This window comes from Diabrotica virgifera, chromosome 9, assembly GCF_917563875.1.
Source record: "Diabrotica virgifera virgifera chromosome 9, PGI_DIABVI_V3a".
NCBI lineage: Eukaryota > Metazoa > Arthropoda > Insecta > Coleoptera > Chrysomelidae > Diabrotica > Diabrotica virgifera.
Window position 1 is genome coordinate 195,050,065 of NC_065451.1, and position 23,754 is coordinate 195,073,818.

The following is a 23,754-nucleotide window of genomic DNA, read 5'->3' on the forward strand; positions in this document are numbered from 1 at the left end:
CCTGCTTGGTAATATGACTGATCATATTACCCGTATTCACGCCGATTGTAAATATAAAACTCTTAATTGTATGTCAAAAAATGTGCAATAATTACGTCTTAAAACCCACCAAATTTCATTTACATATCTCAACCGGTTTTAAAGCAATAAATAAATCGTGAGTTTGTAAGAATAATTTCAACACCCCCTATCTCGGAAATGAAGCATTTGCGAACATACGGTTATAAAACAAACTGTCATTATTTCATGTATAATTACCCCTTAAAGTTTGCCATACTTATTTGATAAACACCGTGTATTGATGAAAAACATGGCTAGTTGTTAAAGTACCTAATTTTTTTATGGTCCAACATAAGCGAATGAATAAAAAAACAGAATGTTGAAAAAACATGATGCTATAGTTGGGTTTTAATTTCAGTATGTTATAAATGCTAGAATATTCCACAGGGTGATGCAAACTTTGAGAAAAACACAGTTTGATTCGTACACCCGGTATGCAATGAAAATTTACCTGTTTAGCAACAATATTATTACAGCGGTATTGATAAAGAATAAGGCTATAACATATTAAAAAAATCACTTAAATGGGACAACAGGTTTAGGAAATTCGAGACATCAAAAATGACCAAATTTTTAAGTGGTTCGATTTATATGCACGCAAGTTTATACATATAGAAAACAAGGAATTTGCCCCAAGATACAAATAATAAATCAAGAAGAACTTTAAAACTTTTAGTAACACAATAAATGTTCGAGTATCTTGTAAATCGCGATAAAAGATCTACAAAGAGTACAACTATTTTTAAAAATGTGCAAACCATTATTGGTAGTTTTGCTTGCAGAAACACGACAAAATAATTTACTGAATATGAAACTGGAAGCGTTTAAATAAAGTTCATTTTTTTTGTACTTACATCTCTGTGATTCACTTAAAACTAATATCACAAACTTCTAAACTAAAAAATCACACCAAAATAACTGTTTACACCATATGAGTTATCGCGGTTGATGATCTTGATGGACAAAATACTGGTTTAACATACGAAAATCCAGTAGCGCTGCTTTGGAAACCATCATGAAAACGGGTGGCAAGTCTTCGGTACTATCGGTACGCTATTCATTGACTAGCAGCTGAAATGTGCGTAATGAGTACCTTCACTCTCTATGGTACGTTGCATAATGATAGGAGTGTTATTACTATGTTTCGTTTAGGCATTTTGATTAGAAAAAAGAAAGGAAAACAGTCATTCACATAACAAAGTGTGTTAATTGAAGCCGATTGATGAATTATCTCATCAGACTCCAATGCGATCGGAATTAGGTTGATATTGTTTTGTTATAGTAAGCACGTAGGTAATGCTCTAGAAACTAAAATGGAAACACAGGACAAGAAAATTGGAAAACCATACAATAACATAGAGACAAAAAATATTGAAAACTACAGCTAGAATATAGTATATTAAGTATGGAGAACGGTAAGGGATTTATACCGATCGAAGACAATTGTTTGGAGGAGGAGCGGGGTGACGACTCCAATTATTGTCTGAGATCGGTTACCCTTAACGTTCGACATGCTTATAACGTTTTTTGCACGATTTATACCATTATAAATTATAAAATTAAACATTTTCGTCATATTGACTAGTTTCATTCATTTTATTAAGATAGATACTTTGGTTGTTAGGTAGTAACTAGGGTGCATAACAACAATGGAGAATTGAGTTTTTATTTAGTTGTCAATAATTTTAAGTACAATTTTGATTATTATAAATTAAAATATGAGCGAAAGTGAATTTGAAGAAATTGAACGGGCTTGGGAAGAAGGGTGTTCCGCAATTATTCTAATACTAGTAATACTACTAATGTATGCGATTCTGCAGGAGTTTCTGTTAGAAGTGACACCACAGCCCAAACAAGTGGGATTTCATTAAATAATTTAACAAATTGTACCATAAGTTTTAATATTAATAAATAATTCGTTAGTTTTCTTTATTCTTTCAAAAAATAAATTAAAATTAAGAGATTTTTTAACTCGACGGTAAGTGAATTACTTACCGTCGAGTTGGAGTACTTACCGTCGAGTTGGATTACTTACCGTCGAGTTGCTGGTAAATGTCACCTACTGACGTAAAATCTGTCACGGTAAACAGTCAAAAATGATCAATCGTGCAAAAATATGGTTTAAACAATACATATGGGATACAAACAAGACATAAAAGAAATTTATTATACAAATAATACTGAATATTATTCAAATTTCCTTTATTTTATTAAATTTTTTAAAATCACTCTATCTGTAGATGACTAGTTTTTTCAAGTATTTTTCATGAAATTACATTGTTTTGATTTATATGCTGCTGGCTTTTCCTTTGCCAGTATTATACTAATACATTAAAAGGTATGGTACCGAAAAATGTACCAAATTGCCTCTAAATCTATTTATTTATTTCCGTTACGTTTTGTTTGAAAATATTAATAGTCCATTCTTTCATGGTTTTTGTCCTAAATTTTAAAGAACCGCTTGGATTGACATGAAATTTGGCATACGTATAGCTTACGTGTCAAAGAAAAAAAGTGATATTGTGCCGATGTGTGCTTTTGCCCTGGGGGTGACTTTCACCCCCTCTTGGGGGTGAAAAAATATATGTCCAAAATAAGTCCGGAAATGGGTAAACTGACTAATTTTAAATAACTTTTGTTCTATAGAGCTTTTTCGCTAAGTCAACACTTTTCGAGTTATTTGCGAGTGAATATGTTCATTTTTCAACAAAATACGGTTTTTCACAAATAACTCAAAAAGTAAGTATTTTGTCGAAAAAAACGTTCTTAGCAAAAATATAGCCTATAAAAAAGTAAAAAAATGGTGTACACGTTAGGTATCTGGATCTTGTACAACCAGAGTTATAGCTAATGAAAAATAGATTCATATTCACCAAATTTCAAATAGAATATTTCGACGCGAAATATCCAAAAAATTAAGCACTTTTTTGGAAAAATCCATTTTTACTTTTTTAAAGTATTTAAAAAAGATTTATTTTTGTTTTTACGAAAAGTTTCTAGCATTAAATTTAAGCAAGTTACGCTCAAAATAAAGTTGTCCATTTTGTTTTTGCAAAAAAAAAAATCGGGAAGACCACCCCCCAATTAGCAACTTAAATGAAATTAATCGTTACCGCTCCACAAATTATTTTACTTATGTTGTGTTTATATGATCTGTAAGTTTCATCGATTTAAAGTGCTTATTTTTGAAAAAATTTGGTTTCAAAGTAAAATTTTTAAAAATTTAAATTTTGAAAAATATGTTTTTTTTTCAAATAACTTAAAAATTGTTAGAGATACCAAAAATCTCGAAAAACAAAAAAGTCAGATTTGCTTTTCTGAATTTGAATCATGTATTTTTTGTTTTTCTGTTAGACAAAAATTTATTGAGATTTGGTGTTTCTAAAGTTGCATACATTCGTGATCAGTGACTCGTTCAACCCCTTTTAACTACAGCCCTTTCAATAGTAAGGAGTTTGAACCGATGAAACACACGGATCATATAAACAATATATACACGAGTCAAGAAACTTGTGAAGTCGTAACGATCAAGTTCATTTAAGATACTAATTAGGGGGTGATTTTCTCGATTTTTTTACCAAAACCAAAAGGGACTAAATTTATTTTGAGCGTAACTTGTTTAATTTTGATGCTAGAATTTTTTTTATAAAACAAAAATGAAGCTTTTTTTTAAACACTTTAAATAAGTTGTACTAAGTTTTCCCCGAAATGTGCTTTATTTTTGGTTATGTCACGTTAAAATATTCCATTTGGAATTTGACGAATATGAACCTATTTTTCATTAGCTATAACTCTGCTTCTACTAGGTGTAGAGACGTGATATATACACCATTTTTTTAAATTTTTTACAGGCTATATTTTTGCTAAGAATGTTTTTTCGACAAAATACTTACTATTTGAGTTATTTGCGAAAAACCGTCTAAAAGCGTAGTTGTTTTGTTGAAAAAATGAACATATTCACTGCCAAATAACTTAAAAAGTATTGACTTAGTGAAAAAAGTCTATAGAACAAAAGTTACTTAAAATTAGCCAGTTTATCCATTTCCTGGCTTTCTTTGGACAAATATTTCTTCACCCCCAAGAGGGGGTGAAAACCACCCCAGCTCAAAAGCACATATCGGCACAATATCAGTTTATTTCTTTGACTTGTTAGCTATGTGTATGCCAAATTTCATGTCAATCCAAGCGGTTCTTTAAAATTTAGAGGTTTTGCAATATTTTACCGTTAAAGAACGGACTATAAAAAAAGCCACATAATCCATTTAAAGGATATACCGAAAAATATCCCGACCTCCCAGAAACACAAGTAACGGTATCTTCTTCTTCATGTGCCGTGCTCGATTATCGAGCGTTGGCTATCAAATTGGCTATAGTAATTTTGTTGACGGCAGCTCGGAAAAGTGATGCAGAGGATCTGTTAAACCATCTCTCAGGTTTTTAAGCCATTACGTTCTTCTTCGACCTGTCCCTGTTCTTCCGTCTACCTTGACTTGTATTATTAAATAGAACTTATTATACCTGTCTGGGTATCACATAACATGGTCAAAATATTCAAGTTTGCGATTTTTAACTGTTGTGACGACTTCCGTAACTTTTCCCATCCGAAGCAAAACAACTTCGTTATGAACTCTATCCACCAAACTTAGTCGTAGGATTTTCCGATACACCCACATCTCAAAGGCTTCCAGTTTCTTGAGAAGTGTACCCGTTAAAGTCTTTCCTTCGACACCATACAAAAGAGTAGAGAACACATAACATCTCACTAATCTAATTTTCAAACTCAAAGTAATATTGTTTCCACATAACAGCTTCTTCATCTTAAAGAATGCAGCCTTCTCGATACGTACTCTAACGGTATCTTCCTATTTAAATATTTTTCTATAGAATGGCATATCTTTCTAATTTTATTTCATTTTCCGCTTTTATAATATGTAAGTGAAGTTCGACTTGTGTTTTCGAGACCCTTGTTAAGGATAAGATCTTTTTTATACTTCTTTTTATATTCTTCTTCTTGATATGCATATCCGTGACGAATGTTGGCGATCTTCATGACAATCTTCACTTTATCTTCAACAACGCGGAAAAGCTGCACAGATGTTGTGTTAAACCAGGTTTTGAGGTTCTTTAATCAGGATGTTCTTCTTCTTCCTGGACCTCGCTTTCCAAATATTTTTCCTTGCAGGATGGCTTGTAGGAGGGCATATCTGGATACATTTCGCATAATGTGTCCAAAGTATTCCAACTTTCGAGATTTGATGGTGGTTAGTACTTCTCGATTCTTCCCCATTCTTCTAAGAACCTCCTCATTTGTGACCCGATCAGTCCATGGGATTTTAAGGATTCTACGATATAGCTACATCTCAAATCCTTTCAATTTTCGGCACATATTCTCGTTAAGGTCCATGATTCAACACCATAAAAAAGGACAGAGAAGACGTAACATCTCAGCATTCTTACTTTTATACCAAGAGAAAGGTTGTGGCTCTTGAAAAACGCCATACGGTTGAAGATTGATCTAGCTTTTCCGATGCGCGCTCTTATTTCTTGGTTGTTGGTCCATTCTTAATTTATTATGGTGCCGAGGTAGTTGTAGTGCCTCACTCTTTCTACCGGGGTTTGGTTGATATAGAGTTGACCTTCTGTTATTTTTTTCTTGCTGACGATCATAAGCTTTGTTTTCTTTACGTTTATATTGAGTTCATATTGTTGACTGTAATACGTGATTTTGTCCATGAGGACTTGTAGGTCTTCTAGGTTGTCCGCAAATACTATGGTGTCATCTGCATACCTGATATTATTTAGCCGGTACCCGTTTAGTAGAATACCTTTTTCAGTTTCGTGCAAAGCTTCGATAAATATTCTTTCAGAGTAAATATTGAAAAATCTCTTTTTATATTAGTATCGTATATTTCTTCGCATATTTGACTATATTTTTTCTCCATCTAATTAGGGTCCCAGGTTATCTTAAGTTCGGAATCCAAAGTTAACGTCAATCTAGTTCCAAGTCTATCCCAGGTAATCTCAAGTTGGGAATCCATATTTATTACCACGCAGTTTAGTAGCAGTAGACTCAGTTTAGTAGCAGCTGAAATGTGCGTACCTTCACTCTCTCCGTCACGTTGCATACCTAATAATAGGAGTGTTAGTACTGTGTTTCGTTTAGGCTATATAAAAAATTAAATAATATATATAATATATAATATATAATATATAATATATAATATATAATATATAATATATAATATATAATATATAATATATAATATATAATATATAATATATAATATATAATATATAATATATAATATATAATATATAATATATAATATATAATATATAAATGGTAATGCTTATATTACTATATATACAGAATTGAATAACCTTTTAAATGAGGTGGCGCACGACCCCTACTTTTATTTTAAGAAAACATCGATTACATCATCACGCCCAGATGAATGACGTTACTAGTATGATATATATGCCAAAAAATCATAATAAGATAAAATCGACCTCTTTCGGGATTTTTTTAAAGGCTTACGAAATAACGCATTTGTTCCTTTCATTTGCACCATACTGTATGATATTTCAGATTTAACTCCTTATTGCTGATCCTTTTGGAAAGGGCCAACATCCACACAACATGTTATGTTGATATATGGAATATCAACCACTCGAGAAACGTCGACATGCTATTTATTTTTAACGGGCGAGCATAAAAAAAATATTTTTAAAGTAGGGTTGAATGGCTGATATCTCTAACATCGGTTTGATGCTTTTATGCTGAAAAATAGATACAGTCGTATAATAGTCGTATTATTGTCTTTCCTACCATAATTTTATTTATTAGGCCCGTTTCATCTGATCCTATATTTGCTAAAGTGACTTGAAGTATTTATATTTATTTGTTTGTTTTATCGGGTTATTAACCTCCAGGTCTTCTGCGGTGTTTCCAATGACCATATATTAGTCTTCTATAACCTTCTTCCGACTTTTTATCATTTGTCTTCTTTTATAATTATTTGACGACAAAAACAATAAGCTATGGATACAGTTGTTGCCAATTTTTACTCCTTTTTCACTTTGTTTTAACTGCTTTTTTAATAGTTTATCAAATTGTATAAATTTTTTCGACAGAATTTGTTTGTTTTTGTGTACCGGCACTGATTCGCTTTTTTTCTTTTTCGTATTCTGTAACAGAAGACATGTTTTATAGCATTCGCAATTATAGTCTACTCTACTACTAACAAGAATTTCAAGGCGACCACAATGTATTTTTCAGATCATCGACCCTTATGTGAGTATATACGAATCTTCAATTTGGCTAATGCATTTATGGACTCCTTTGAAGAAAATCAGGTCAGTGCAAATTGGTAATGGTTTAATTATGAAAATGAAACATTTGAATTTTTTGTTTTTAGATTCCTCAAATGTTTTATTACAAGAATTTTCGATCAAAAATTTACATAAATTTGTATTTTTCTTGTCTTTTGTTGTTTAGTTCAAAGGGGCTACTTAATGTTGAGATAAATGAGAATATTTTCTAAGTACTTTCTATAAAGATTAATATAGCATTTTATTCAATTTTTAAACTGCATTTTTTAACCGCAAAATCACTTTTTGGTATTAATTAATGTTGGTTATCCTCTACATCGTGACATATCTAGTTCCAGGTCTTTCCTTTCTTTTGATTGCTTGTTTGATTGCTTTTCTTTCTTTAACCCCTATGCTTGTCAAATCGAACAAGATCATCTTATTCAGTGAATTCACTAATCTTGTTGTTCCTTCTTATTCTCTAATACACCTTTCTTAATATCTTTCTCTCAAATATCTTGAGTTGTTGGTCATTTTTTTGTCATAACCCAGGTTTCACGTCTGTAGGTTATCATCATTATCAGGGCTTTTCATTCCAGGTGGAATGTTTGCCGCTCTTACTTAGAGCTCTCAGATTCGCTTATTGCGGTGAATCACTCCGCATTCCACTTGTATGTTGTCAAAGTTTGTTATATGACTTGGCTTTCGTTACTATTTTCTTCCACTCATTTCGATATGTGCATAGTTCCCGCCAGTTTCTCACTTCCAGAATTTTGATATCTCTCATGACCTGGTCCTCCCATCTCTCTCTGGGTCTTCCTCTTGGTCTTTCAGTTGCCGGTTTCCATTTGGTGATCTTCTTAATCAGTCGGTCGTTTTTCCTTCTTTCTATGTGTCCCAGCCATCTCAGCCTCTGTGATTTAATAAATCTAACTATATCTTCTCCCTTCATTATGTCTCTTAGTTCATAGTTCATTCTTCTTCTCATTTCTCCGTTGTCCATTCTTATCGGGCCCATAATGCGTCTGAGGATTTTCCTTTCGAATATTCTCAATTTTTCTTCATCTTTTTCCGTGAGGCACATTGTCTCAGCTGCGTACGTAACTACTGGTCTGATTGCAACTCTGTATATTTTCAGTTTTGTATTTCTGGATAAGTTCTTGTCCTTCATAAGCCTATGATATCTCCAGTATGTTTTGTTGCCTGTTAGTATTCGTTCCGTTACTTCTTCACTTCTCTTGTTTTGGCCATTCACTATTACTCCCAAATATTTAAATTGTTGGACTCTTTCAAAAGTGTAGTTTTCTATTTTGATTTCTCTCATCCTGTTATCTTCTCTTCTAGAGCAGAGTAGATATTTTGTTTTTCCTTCGTTAATTTCTAGACCTCTTTTCCGTGCTTCTTTTGCCAGGATTGTTACTGCTTCTTTTAATCTTTCCTTGTCTCTTCCCATAAGAACTAAATCATCTGCATATGCAACTATTTGTGTTGAGGAGTGGGCTATAGTTCCTTTAATTTTGCTGGCCTTGACTGTTCCTTCTAGTGCTATGTTGAATAATGTGGTTGACAGGGAGTCGCCTTGTCGCACTCCTGTTTCTATTGCAATTGATTTTGTGCTACCTTCTTCTGTTGTTACTTTGGCTCGAGCTCCATCCATGGTCATTTTTGTTAATCTGATTAATTTTGCTGGTATATCTTGATTTTTCATTTCAATAAATAATTTGTTTCTTCCAATACAGTCAAAGGCTTGTCTGAAATCTACGAAGAGGATGTGGAGTTCTATGTTGTGTTCGTGGCATTTTTCTATTGTATGTGTAACTATGTGGATCGCATCTGTAGTGGATCTGCCTTCTCTGAATCCTTGCTGGTAGTCCCCAATTTTTTTCTCTGTGAATTGATTAAGTTTTTGTTTGATGAGGGCTGTTAGAATTTTATATGTTGTACTCAGTAGAGATATTGCTCTATAATTGTTACAGTTTGTTACTTCTCCTTTCTTAAATATTGGTATAATTCTGCCTTCTTTCCAATCCTCGGGCATTTCTTCTGCTTCCCATATTCTAACTATTAGGTTATAGATGCTTGTTAATAACTTTTCCCCTCCGTTTTTAATTAGTTCATTGGGAATTTCATCTGGGCCTGGTGTTCTTTTCTGTTTCATTTTTTGAATGATGGCTAAATATTCATCATGTGTTGGCATCCCTATTTCATTATCTCTAATGTCTTCCATTGCGTCTACCTCCTCTTCCGGGCTTTCTTTGCATCTATATAGTTCTGTGAAGTGTGTTTCCCATGATCTATTGTCAATTTTAACTACTGGTCTGCCTTTTCTTTGTTGAACTTTTAGGTATCCAAATAGTTTGGCGCTGTCTTTACTATTAATTTCTAGTTCCTTTAACAGCTCTTCGATCCATAGTTTTTTTTTGTTCTTGCAACAATTATCGGCTGCTTTCTTTTTTTCTTTATATTCGTTTCGATGATGCACTTCTTTAGTTGATATCCATTTATCTCTTGCTTGGTTTTTCTGTTTGATTTTGTTTTCGCATTCTGCATCAAACCACTCTTTCCTTCTTTTTATTTCCCTCTGTCCTAGCACCTCTTCAGCTGAATTCAAAATGGATTCTTTTATATTTTTCCATATGTCCTCTGTGTTATTTGCTTGTGTTAGGTTTTCCTTTAGGGTTGTCTCATATTGTTCTCTTAGTTCCTGTACTTTTAACTTCTCCAGATTCCATCTTCTTTTGTTTTGTCTTGTTCTCTCTGCTTTAATTATCTTCATTTTGATTTCTCCTATTACTAGAAAATGGTCTGTGTCCGCGTTTGCTCCTCTATATGATCTGACATCGTGCATTATTGCTTTCCATTTTTTGGATATTAGTATGTGATCTATCTGATTGCCATCTGTTGTGCCAGGTATCAACTATGTTACTTTATGCTCTCTTCTGTGCATGAAGTTTGTACTTATAATGTAACTGTTTGTTATTGCTGCTAGTTGGCATAATTTTCTTCTGTTATCGTTTGTCTCATCATGAATAGTTTCTTTCCCTGCTACTTCCTTATACTGGTTTTCTTTGCCTACTTTTGCATTGAAGTCACCAACCATTAGTACTATATCATTTCTGGGTAATCTTTCATATAATTCTTCCAGTTGTTCATACAATTCAATTTTATCATTTTCTGGTGCATTTTCTGTGGGTGCATATATGTTTATGATTGTCATATTGGCTTGTTTGTTTTCTACTTTTATATACGACATTCGTCCATTTATCGCTTTAAATTCTATAACTTTGTCCCTAATCTTACTGTTAACCATGAATGCTGTACCGTTTTTTCCTTGCTTGTTTTCTCCCGAGTAGTATATTGTGTAGTTTTTCTTTTTGATATTTCCTTCTCCCTTCCATCGTACTTCTTGTAGTGCTAGTATGTCTATTCTGTATCTTTGCATTTCTCTTGCTACCTCTTCCATTTTTCCTGGTCTCAATAATGTTTGAACGTTCCAGGTTCCTACTTTTACTCTATTTTTCTTCTTGGTTTTTCTTTTTCTATCTCTTTTTCTTATGTTTGATTCGTTGTTCTTTTTCCGTGCTAGTTTCGTTTTCAGGTTTTCATTCATTTTCTTTACAGTCTCTTTACATTCCATAAATGCGTTTTCCATATTCGTTTGCCGGTATGTTTTAGTGATACTAGTCGTTTGTTCTTTACTATGTGCTACTTTTACATACAATCTCAGTTTTTTGGCTTTGTGCCGGAATTATGTGCAGTCTTGGTTATTTTCGCCATATTTTCTGATTCATTTTCGTCATCTCCTGGTGATCTTTCCGTATATGTTCTTCCTCAGGGTTTTCCTTGAGGTGTTTTAGTATTCATCATTTCGCTTTGTGTCCTCTTGTATCCTAAGCTTTCCACAGTATATGTTTTGTCGTTTATTTTTAGCTTATTATAATTTAGCGATGCCTTCTGACCCCTTTCTCTTGCTTCCTTTAAGTGTTGTTTCAATATTTTTCTCTGGTCTTGTATCTCCTTGGAATAATCTTCACTTAGGTAAATGTCTGTTCCTTTTAGTCTTTTCGATTGGTTCAATATTTCAGTTCTTTTGGAACCGCTTTTAAGTTCCAGTAGTATAGGTCTCGGTAACTGTCTTAGGGGATCTCTTTGTATACCAACGCGTTTTATGTCTATTATGTCTGTGTGTTCATTTAGTGGAACTTGGATTTTAATTGCCATATTTTGTATACTTTTTATCATATCATTTTCTTGTTCACCTTCTTTCTCTGTTATACCGTATACTATAATATTTTTCTTTCTTACCTCTCTTTCTAGATCTTCTATTCTTTTTCCGTGTACTTTATTTTCTGATTTTAATGCTATATTTTCAGCTTTTAATTCTGCGATTTCCAGTTTGATGAGCTGTAAATCATTTTGCACTTCATTTAGTTTTTGTTCTATTCTTATGCCTCTATTATCCATACAATCTAATTTTTCACTCATCTTTTTCATCATTTCCTCCATCTTTTTTTCGACTATGGATTATTTTTCTAAATCTCTAGGCTAGCGTTAGAATCTTTCTCACTTCGACGGTTAGTAAGATTTTGCTTTTATCCAATCTCAGAGATTAGAATTTTACTATTTTGTTACGTAGCGTAAAATGAGCCACACCCGTTTCAACCACGCGGAGGTGTGTCCACTTATCCACGCACCAAAAATATTCTTATTTTTCGAAAGTATTCTTATTTTTATTTACTGTAGATTGTTCTTTTTATTTTAAATCCGGCAACACTGCTTAAAATTCGAGCAGAACTTCACCTCTGGTATACTGGTTTTCTTATCTGCTTGACCGCTTAGCTTTTTGTAGTGTTCCAATGTTTATTATTTATCACCCACAATCGTTACCTTATAAAAAAACGCTGTTCTGTTTATGTTTGTCTATTTCCACTTTTTTTGTCCCAATAGAACGTCTTCACTTTTATAATTTACGTTTCGCACTTGCTTTGTATTTAAATTTCACTACACCACGCGATATTCGGGGAAAATGCAGGAGTAAATTTAAACACTTTATTTGCGTTCCAATGCCACGTTGCCAAGTCCGTCTGTAGGTTATAATGGGTCTAAATTTAGGATATAATCATTGCCTATCCAATAGACAAAATTTGTAATTTTTTCTAATTTCTATTCATCGTCTCATTAAATGTAAGATTTGGGTGATCGTTCTGTGATTCTTAGTGAGATTATTTCATTTAATTATTGCTTTAATAGTTCCGAGGACCTATTTTTTATTTTTTGCTAATGTAGCCACATAATTAATGAATTTGTCATAATATAAGAATGAATGCCATATAAGAATTTGAGGGCCCGGATAGCTCAAGCGATAGTATGTCTGGCTTTCATGCAGGTAGGCAGGAGTTCGAAACCCAGCGCCGCACATAGGGGTATTTCATCAATCTGGCTGGCCAAAATGATTTATCGCGTTATTATTTAATTTTAATGTTTCTTTTAATATTTTGTATGAAAGGAAATTATCTCTGATAGTTTATTAAAAAAAACGAGTGGGTATAGAATATTTTTTATGTACAAGCAAAAATAAACAAAAATGCAATTGTAAATGTAATAAAAATTGTAATTAAATTGAAATGACATCAACTGGACGATGAATTCCATGGTTCTTCTGAGTCATCTGCTTCATCTTTAGCTAGTTCTTCGGAGTCCGAGTTTATTAACATTTTCGTCTAAATCAGCTGGAATGAACTTTTCGATAGTTTCCTTTGAAAAAGATTTTGAGGATTTTGTTTGTTTTGGTCTTAAACAAGTTATTAAAGGATCAGAGCTTAACAGAAGTCTAGATTGCATTCCACCCTTGAAAATTGTCGTGCAAAGCTGTGTTACGGTACATCCTGAAATGTTTATTTCGGGCTTATGTGGCTTCTAAGAATTTGGCTGGCTGTCTATTAGCTTTTTTTTGACCATCTTATAAAGTCGCTTTTACGCTTCAACTCTTTTATTTGGTCTTGACTCGTAATTTTCATGTGTTAAAAGTCATTTTCTAAATAATTTATTTTTGCTTCAAATTCGGCAAGTTTTGTTCTTGCATTTTATCGTATAATCTTTTTCTAGAAAAAACTCTGTAATTTGAACCACTTGGCATGTCTAAGACAAACAAGAGTTGTGTTAAAAGCTGAAAAAAAATTAGGTTTGTGCAATTTGGTTCTTACGACTACCTCAATTTAAATGTAAATATAACGAAAAAGAGCAAAAAATAGCAGGTGATTTCTCTACCATCATATTTCAAGAGGTCTATCAAATTCATCCCAATAAAAAATATGACCGGGAAGCACCGTGAAGTAAAACTAATTTCTTTTAGAATTTTACAAACAAATCAAATTTTAAACAAAAAAATGATAAAGTTCAATACGCTGCTTAGAAACCGCATTGTACAAATATAGTATAAAATTACACATATTAATATGTGATATTACCTGTATTTTCAAGATCCATAATTGTTTACACTGTAACAATCACCCAGTAAATAGTATTTAATCTCAAACTTAGCGATCACACTTTAATAGCGAAAATCGTTTACACTATGAACGATGATGGTCAAGTTTTGACTGGATATTGCCTGAGTAGGCGATATCGTGGGACCGGGAAAGAGTTTACCCAGTGTATAGCAACTATCGGGCTAATAGAACACGTAGTTTATGTTATCCCAAAAGATGTTTGACAAAATAGACTTTTGGCCAGCCAGATCGGTCAAATACCCCTATGTGCGCCGGTGAGAACATCTAGATATTTTTAAATGTCTATAGGCCCCAGGTCGACTCAGCCTGAATAAAATGAGTACCTTTGGAAAACCAGGGGTAATAATAGGCGGTTGAAGCGTAGCACTGCCCCTGTAACCTTCCATGTATATCCCAAAGCCGCGTAAGCGGTATAAAACGGAAAACGGGAGACTATTATTATTATAGTATAACAATTTGATCTTCTTACAGATCTAAAGTTACTAAATAGAAAGCGAAGTAAATCTTTTTATTAAAACGGGGGAATAACAGAGGAAATGAAGAAAACCTGTGAATGTTACATAAATCGACGAAGGAGCCAACCAATTGAATATACAAAAGCAATTAATAGTACATCAAGCCATGGGCCTACTAATCCTGTAGTGCTGATATATTATGATTATTATTACAAAAGCAATTGTCATTGTGACACTATAGTAGGGGAGTGCATATAGATTTTCACTTCGGAAAAAATCAAACAAGATAGAACTTTTTGTAATTCCATTAAGAAATATTTAATAAACAACATATCAAAAAGTTCTACTCGAGAAGTGAGTGCTTAATTTTTTATTAAACAAATGAACTACGAAATTAGATGTTTTTTTTAAATAACTCCGAAAATATAAATTCTAGAAAAAAACTGACTTGACCGTTGAAAAATTCAGAAAATTTTACAAAAAACCTTATATAAAGAATTTTCTAAAATTAAATCTGTATCTTCTATAATTTTTTATTTATAACGCTAAAGTCGCCCTTCTCACAAACATTGGCGCACTGTAAACTAACGTACGGCGAAGTGCACGGTTGAGTTATTTTAATGTAATTCTTTAACTAATTGATCAAATAGAATTTTACAAATTGAACATGAAAGAAGAATAATTAAGCTATCTTATGGTTATAATAGAAAGAAATAAAATGTATGGGCATAAGTACGGTGTGGGCGAAAATGAGCCTTACATGAATTTTGTTTAAAAATGATTTAAAAATGTGTAACTAATACAATTTTTCTTATAAAACTCTCAATTTTGCACAACTTACCTTTCAAGCATCTTACTAAATGATGTTTCATTAAAAAAAAAACATCTCAAAAATTTAATTCAAATGATATGACGTCTCAAAAATTGTAATTTTTGAAATTTTCGTAGTTTTATAGAATTACTACCACTTTAAGACGGTATTACTCAAGTTTGAACAGATCTATTACAGTTTTATAAGTGCTTTTTTAAAGCTTAGGACGTAATATTTAAAATGTACTAAATTATTTTACTTTGGAAATGAAATAAACTATTTCTTTTTAAAAAAATTAAGAAAGATAACAAACATGTAATACAAAAACCGAAAATTATCAGCTAAAAAAATGTTTATACAAAGTGATCAAAATTTTTTTCTCTAAAACTTACCTAAAATACATTTAATAATAAGCTTCAACAATGATAAATAATGTTCGGCAAAAAATTTTATTTTAGCTCTTATACTTAGTCTGCCTAACTTGGAACCTATTATTATCAGTTTTACTAAAAAAAGTTATTACTAATAAAATACTCTGCATCGTATATAATCTAAGATGCAATCATTAAATTGAAAATTTAATTAATGTTATACGAGGTATGTCAATAAATATGAATTTCACTCAAGAGTAAAGTACCTTTACATTTCACAATATCGAAAATTGTTATTAAGAAAAGTTGTTTGGAATTAAAAAATTTGTTTTAGTGTTCAATAACATCCTTCTAATTAAAATATTGTGAATAATAAAGGCACTTAACTCTTAAGAAAAATTAATATTTTTACATACCTCGTATAAAATTAAAAAAAATTTGATATCTGATGATTTTATCTTAGATTTTAGACCAGGGAGAGCATTTTATGAAGAATAACTTTTTTTCGTAAAAGTGATAATAAAATAGTTATCATAATTGTAATAAAATGATGATATGAGTATCCGTAATTTGAGAAAAAATTTATTTTTTTTTTTTTGATCAGAATGATGTAATTGTATATTTAGACATAATTTTTAATTTCAAACAACTTTTCATAATAGCATTTTTTGATATTCTGGAATATAAAGGTACTTTACTCTTTAACGAAATTCATATTTTTGACATAGCTCGTATAAAATTGATAAAATTGGATATCTGATGGTTGAGTTTTAGATTTTTGACTATCCAGAGCATTTTATTAAGAATAACTTTTTTTCGTAAAATTGATAATAAAAAAGTTTTCCATGTGGTTCCTAGCTACGCAGACACACTGTATAAGAGCTTCTATATAAAAATTTTCAAATTGCAATGCCATATTCGGATTCAGCATAATCAAAAACAAAATAAAAACATATTTGATCAAGGTAAAATAATGAATTTATCGATATTTTTAAAATTATTTATACAAAACAATTGTTATTGTTTAAACAATTAATAAACAATTAGCGGCCAAATCTGCGAGTAGAACTTTTTACTTTAACATGTATATAAACTAACAAAAATAGTTTTAGTAAAATAGGCTTGTTTGAATTTTTCCGAAACAATGCATATTTTCGTTCTAATTACACTCCCCTATATAATAAGAAAGTGGTTCAACTTGAAGGGCTTAAAAACGCACATGCACACTACATTCAGCAAGTCTCCATTATGTACTAATTTTGCTAAAAGTATAACTCGTATGCTGGCCCGGAGACACCAAAATGAAGAGGTTTAATTAAGTGGTCTCTCCAGTGTTATGGTCCGAAAATATTGTTTGGAATATGATGTATACCTTACAATTAAAAACCAATGTATTTAAAGTGCAATGTTTTCTACATGTGTCTATATTCAAAAATCCCTACTTTAAGGTCTGCCTAGAGTCTAAGAACAGCGAGGTCTAGAACTAGAACAGCTGCCCGCGGGCCGCATGCGGCCCTCCTACGTTTTTTATGCGGCCCAAAGGCTCACTAAAAGGCCCTGTAAATGATCAAATTGTTTTGAACTCAAGTAAGAGAGTTGGTGGCGGCTTTTAGCATTTATTTGCGAAATAACAGAAAAACTTATTAATTAAATTAATTATCAGGCGAAATTAATCGTCCTTTACACATATTAAAAAGTAAACATAAAATTATTTTCGTAGTTGACAAATAAAGTATTTGCTTTCGTGAACAAGCTAAAGATGTACATCGAGGAAATAAATATAAAAATCTGCATAAGTTTCCGACATTGGTGAAAGCTCAACAAGATGGAATTGATGTATTTCCAGAAAACTATCTACTTATTGATGAGTAATGATATTCAGGAACGATTTAATGATTTGTGAAAGATTAGGAAATGTCTTCTATTAATGGAAAATCCCTGGCACTTAGAAGTAGCCGCTACTATACAACTTGCGGCCGTTGGGATTTTATAGTGAAAAGTTGTCACATGAACTAATTGATTTTAAAAGTGATACAAGAGGCAATTTTTAAAGAAAAAAGAGACGCAAATCAATATGAAGAATTCTGGAAATTAGTACCGGATAACTATTAAAACTTTCAAAAGTTGCGCTTACTTGTTCCTCACGTTGTTCGCTTCATCATTCCTGTGCGAATCCTCATATTCAGAAATGAAATATGCAAAATAATGTTTACCTATTCTGACACTGATTCGCACCTGGACGACGTTTTACTATTTTGTAAGCGGGCGACTTTAAATCCTGAATCAGGTCGATTTTTATTTTTAAATTATGATTTTTTATGATTTTTTATGTTTTGAATTAAATTAATTGACAAAAAAAGAAAAATGTATGTAATTTATTTAATTTAAAATTCATTTTACTGCTTTCAGAAAACAGATGAAAATGTTTATTTGACAAATAAACACTGCTTTTCCCTTAAATCAAAGTTCAAACTGCCAAGAGGCAGGTGAACAATAAATTTAAGCGAAAAAAGCAATGTTTATTTGTGAAATAAACTTTTTTTCTGATTTGTGACAGCAGTAAAATGTATTTTGAATTAAATAAATTACATACTTACATTCTTCTTTTTGTGTCAATTAATTTAGTTCAAAACAAAAAATTTTTGGGCATCCTGTGAATAACCTTTCAAATGAGCTAGTACACGACCCCTATTCTAATTAAAAAAATCATCGATTACGTCATCACGCCCAGATGGATGACGTCACTAGTATGATACATATGCCAAAAAATCGTAATTTAAAACTAAAAATCGATGTTTCAGAATTTTTCCTCAAAGTCGCCGGCTTCCGAAATAATGAATTTATTCCTTTCATTTGTACCATACTGTACATTACTTCACATAGATTGCGGCCCGCAAGCTGTGGCAATAGCTGCTATGTGGCCCAGGGAAAAAAGGTTGAGTATCGTTGGTCTAGAAGGTACTTACTTTGAGATACTTAGTAAGATTAATCGCAGGTAATAACAACGGGATTAACAAGTGAATGTTACTGTTGCGGTTAAAGATATGGTTAAAAACCAATCACATTCTATGATTTTTTTTGACAGTTTGATAAAACACTCTCAGACAATTCGATGAACATCAATGAAAGGGAGATTAAAATTTCAGAAGTGAAAATCGAAACATAAAATAAACTTAATTTTAAAGTAAAATTGTGACCGATTCCCAACCAAAATAGTTAATTGCATTAAGATAACACAACAAAATAGCTTTAGAACAATAATACTGCAAATATTGATTTCTTATTATGTAAAACACGCATAATAGCTGCTCGTTATAAATAAAACACATATTCATATTGATACATTACTGTATGCGAGTAGCATTCTTTTATAAGAATGTTGTGAAAATCATTGGTCTTAAATAAGCTGTTTCATAATTCTTATTTAAATTCGTGTGAAAGTCCCCATAGAAAGCAACCTGTGATCTAGGAAAATGTTTTAAGATCATGGATAACTATCTTGATATTTTAATTGTTCATAAACATAGTAAATAATTTCTTCTACTTGATCTGAATTTACATTAATGTCCTGTTTATTCATAAATGCTTTAATCCAGTCGCCAGAAATTCCATTTCTAAAAATTGGACGAACGATCTGAATTTTAATATGAATTTTGGGACCCCAAAATATATTTCTGTACACGAACCGTTTTCTCAGAAACAATACTTGAAGTGACTGACGATATCGAATGTCATAGGGTTCTAAAACCGTTGACTTGTGCCATGTTTGGATTAAATATTGTAAATACCATTATGTTTATATGGGATTAGTCAGAGTTAGGTTGTAATATTTATCGTTTTGATTTCTGCTCTGGAAATCGTTGTCAAAAGTTATTAAAACAATAATTCGTTAGTAAGGTGTGTGCAACCATAACCATCAAATAGTTATCGTTGACAGGCGTATTACACAACCTCAACCTCAAAAGATTGTACTTTGTCCATGGTGTTTGTAGGCAACAGTTAACTATGGCTGAAAAGTATGAGGATGGATGTTTTTGTGCTCTGTGATATATCAAATTCTCATTATTTTGTGTATTTGTGCAATGATTCTGTGTGTTATGTGATTATGTGTCTGTATGTATTCGTAATAATGAATTTTTGGGGTAAGTTTTATGTATTGTGTATTTCATATGTGTAGTGTATGATGGTGTAGGATATTTTGTAAACTACTTCAAGCAACGCGATGATAGTCTCATTTTATCACTTTTTGAAGTTATGCTTCTTTACGATCGAGAGTGAAATTTTATAATACCGGACGCATGCGCACACAGACAGTATGTAGTTTGTTGCTAATCTTCCAAGATATGTATGTATCAGCGCTGTCACCGCAAATAAGTTATTAAAAGGATATATTAGTGTTTTTAGTAAATGTATTATTTATTATAATTTTTGTGTCTTTGGATTTGTCTTTCTCGGGAATAAGATATTTTATAATAATAGTAAGTATATTTAAAGTATTTTTGTATACTTCACTTGGTCTATTAAATTTGTCAGTATGTATGAGAAAGCTTGTAACCTGTCAAAGCGAAGGGAATATAGCTCAGTGGGAGAGCGTGTGACCGGAGATCGAGAGTTCCCGGGTTCAAATCCCGGACGATTCATATTCTTTTTTTTTTAATTTTTGGTATCGTTTTAATAAAAAAATTTTAAAAGTGGTAGGTAAGAAAGTTAGTTTAATATTTAAAAAAAAATACAAATAACCTGTTAAGTATATTTATTTCTTTGAAATTATAGAATAGAAGTATAACTTCTTACGTGCGTACAAAGTACACACACATTCTTTTCTTGTGTATTGGGCATATCCTTGCTCTTTGCATTTTTCCCAAGTGCATTTTATCAGAATATATATCCTTTTTGTCCTGTTTTTATCATTTCCGCCGATATTTCTGTTATTCCTGGGCTTTTATTGCTTCCCTTTTTTCTACATTTTGTTTTTTTTTGTATAGTTGTGTAAAGTACATTTGCGGATTTCGTATTATTTTTTCTAGTTTATTTCCCTGGTAAAAAGTACTTACTTTTTTGGAATTTTTCATCTGTTTCATTGAGTTTGTATTTTCTTCTTTTGTTTTGTTTTTCAATATTGTCTATATAGTACTGCTTAATCCTCTGTATACTTGTCTGCTACTGTCACTATATTTTGTTAAATTTTTTATATCTTTTAACTGATTATTGTGACAAAATAAGAATGTATAAAGTTATAAAAATATAACAAATTGTAACACACATAAGTGGTTCTTGTTATTTAACTAATAAATGTATTATAAATATATACAATACTAACCTACTTTAACACAATACCAACACCAAAATATTCTGCATGTAATACACCAAAATTAATTAATTCACTTCCTGCATACCTTTATCTCCTCTATATAGGAAGGAATTATCAATTGGCATCTCAGTGTTACGTAAACTCAAAACCAAAATACGGGGCGGCCACATTACTTTCTCTTAAATTTCTTAACCATAGGTTACATAGTTTAAAGATCAGAAGCAATACGATTATGATGCTGTATGAATGAGAATTTTTTTAAATTTATTACGTAAGAGTTACAGTTTGTACAGGGTGTTTGGTAAAGAAAAGGCCATAGTTTAACCTTTAATTCCTGGGCTTAAAATAGGTCGATTTAAGCTAACTTACCTTAGTACGAAAGTTGATAATAACCGAAATACAGGGTGTCATTTAATTTTATTTATTCTTGAATATTTCCTGGCAGTCATGGGACAACAACACGAAATTTGGTAGGCGGGGGTTTTTTGGGACGAGAAATCTAAATTCACCACCAAAAATGATGTATTGCTCAGAGAGCGCCACATACGTCTTTCAGGTCTGATTTAATACGTTTAATTTTTTTTAACCCCCACGCTACATACTTTTTGAATTAAAACTTTTGTTCTTTTAATATTTTTCTTAAGAAAGGTATACTACATCCATCTCGTTAAACTCAACTGTTTTTGAGATAAACGCATTTTAGGTCTGCGATGCAACATCATTTTTATGCATAGTATGTATCATTGTTAGTATAGTATAGTTGATCCAAAAGATGGCATAACCCAGACATCCAAAGTGAAAGTTATCCTTCAACACCAAATTGTTTATTCTATATGGTCCACACAATGTCCAGAAAAAAGTCACACCGTTTTGAGCGTCGGGTTTGGGGGGGAGAGGGGGAAGAAATCGGTAAATTCTTAGTTTTTTAAGTTTTTCGCCAATATTTCTAAAACAATGCGGTTTAGCATGAACAACCTTCTATACAAAATTGTTCTACATTAAATTTGAAATAAAAAAGGTTCTATGCATAATCTTTCTAAAATGAATGGTTCCAAAGTTACGGAGGTAGTATAGTATAACTGGTCCAAAAAAAGGCCTAACCCAAACATCCAAAGTAAAAGTTTTCCTCCAACACCAAAATGTTCTATATGGTCCACATATTGTTCAGTAAAAAGTTACACCATCTTGAGCGTCCGGTTTGGGAGGGAGATGGGAGAGAAGCCGGTAAATTAGTAGCTTTTTTAAGTTTTTCGTCAATATTTCTAAAACTATGCTTTAGCGTAAACAATGTTATACACAAAAATGTTCCTCATGGAATTTAAAACAAAAAATGTTCTATACATAATTGTTATAAAATTAACGGTTCCAGAGTTACGGAGGGTGAAAGGCGAGGTTTTCGATACTTTTTATATTTTTTGGGCGATATTTATGATATAACTATACGAAAAACCCAGCCATCCAAAGTGAAAGTTATCCTCCAACACCAAATTTTTCTATATGGTCCACATAATGTTCAGAAAAAAGTCACACCATTTTGAGCGTCGGGTTTAGGGGGAGAGGGGGGAGAAATCGATAAATATAAAAAGTATCGAAAGCCTCCAATTTTCACCCTCCGTAACTCTAGAACCGTTGATTTTATAACAATTATGTGTAGAACCTTTTTTGTTTTAAATTTTATGTAGAACATTTTTCTATAGAACACTCCTTACGCTAAAGCACAGTTTTAGAAATATTGACGAAAAACTTAAAAAAAACTACTAATTTAACGACTTCTCCCCCATCTCCCCCCCAAACCGGACGCTCAAAATAGTGTAACTTTTTACTGAACAATATGTGGTCCATATAGAACAATTTGGTGTTGAAGGAAAACTTTTACTTTGGATGTCTGGGTTAGGCCTTTTTTTGGACCAATTATACTATACTACCTCCGTAACTTTGGAACCGTTCATTTTAGAAGGGTTATGCATAGGGCCTTTTTTATTTAAAATTTAATGTAGAACAATTTTGTGTAGAAGGTTGTTCATGCTAAACCGCTTAGCGGTTAGCACTTTAGAGATATTGACGAAAAACTTAAAAAACTACGAATTTGCAGATTTCTCCCCCCTCTCCCTCCCAAACCCGACGCTCAAAATGGTGTGACTTTTTTCTGAACATTATGTGGGCCATATAGAACAATTTGGTGTTGGAGGATAATTTCACTTTGGATGACTGGGTTTAGGTCTAACTATACCATACTATGTAGTTAGAACTGAAAAATAAATTTGAAACCATAATAATTGCGAAAGTTCTCATATTTATGTTATTGTATCGCAAATTCCATTGGAAGGAATTTGCGATACATTTTGGATATTATTATGGTTTTAAGTTTATTTTTGGGGTGTAACTATGATGATATTATGCAAAAAATTATGTTGCATCGCAGATTTATAATACGTTTATCTCTAAAACAGTTGAGTTTAGCGAGATGAAAGTAGTATACCCTTTTTAAGTAAAAATATTAAGATAACAAAAATTTTTGATTCAAAAATATGTAGAGTGCGGAATAAAAAAAAACGTATTAAATCATTGCTGAAAGACTTGTGGCGCCCTCTGGGTAATACATCATTTCTGATGACGAATTTAGATTTTAGATTTAGAATAAAAGTTTAACTGTGACACCCTGTATTTCGGTTATTATCAACTTTCGTACTAAAGTAAGTTAGCTTAAATGGACCTATTTTAACCCCAGGAATCTAACGTTAAGGTATGGCCCATTCCTTACCAAACACCCTGTATAATGTACAGTGTGGAAACCACTTATGGAATAACATTGTTTGTGTTTTTATTTTGGAAAATTATATAAAAATGCTAGGACGCGTCAACTTATATACATGTACAGTAGGGTGATTCACTCAACTCAATCATAGTCCATAATTTTTAATTTTTA

At 31.9% G+C, this 23,754-nt stretch overlaps 2 protein-coding genes across 2 annotated transcripts in view; one reads left to right on the plus strand and one right to left on the minus strand.

Annotated features, from left to right (window-relative positions):
* Positions 1-1,184, minus strand: part of LOC126891993 (glucose dehydrogenase [FAD, quinone]-like) — a 69,424-nt gene extending 68,240 nt beyond the window's left edge. The window contains exon 1 of the mRNA XM_050661371.1: positions 915-1,184. Within this exon, the coding sequence (XP_050517328.1) occupies positions 915-916 (2 nt within the window). The 5' untranslated portion in view covers positions 917-1,184. The remainder of the gene's footprint in view (positions 1-914) is intronic.
* LOC114339236 (protein NDRG3) overlaps positions 1-23,754 on the plus strand; it is a 658,690-nt gene that overhangs the window by 161,007 nt on the left and 473,929 nt on the right. The window lies entirely within an intron of this gene.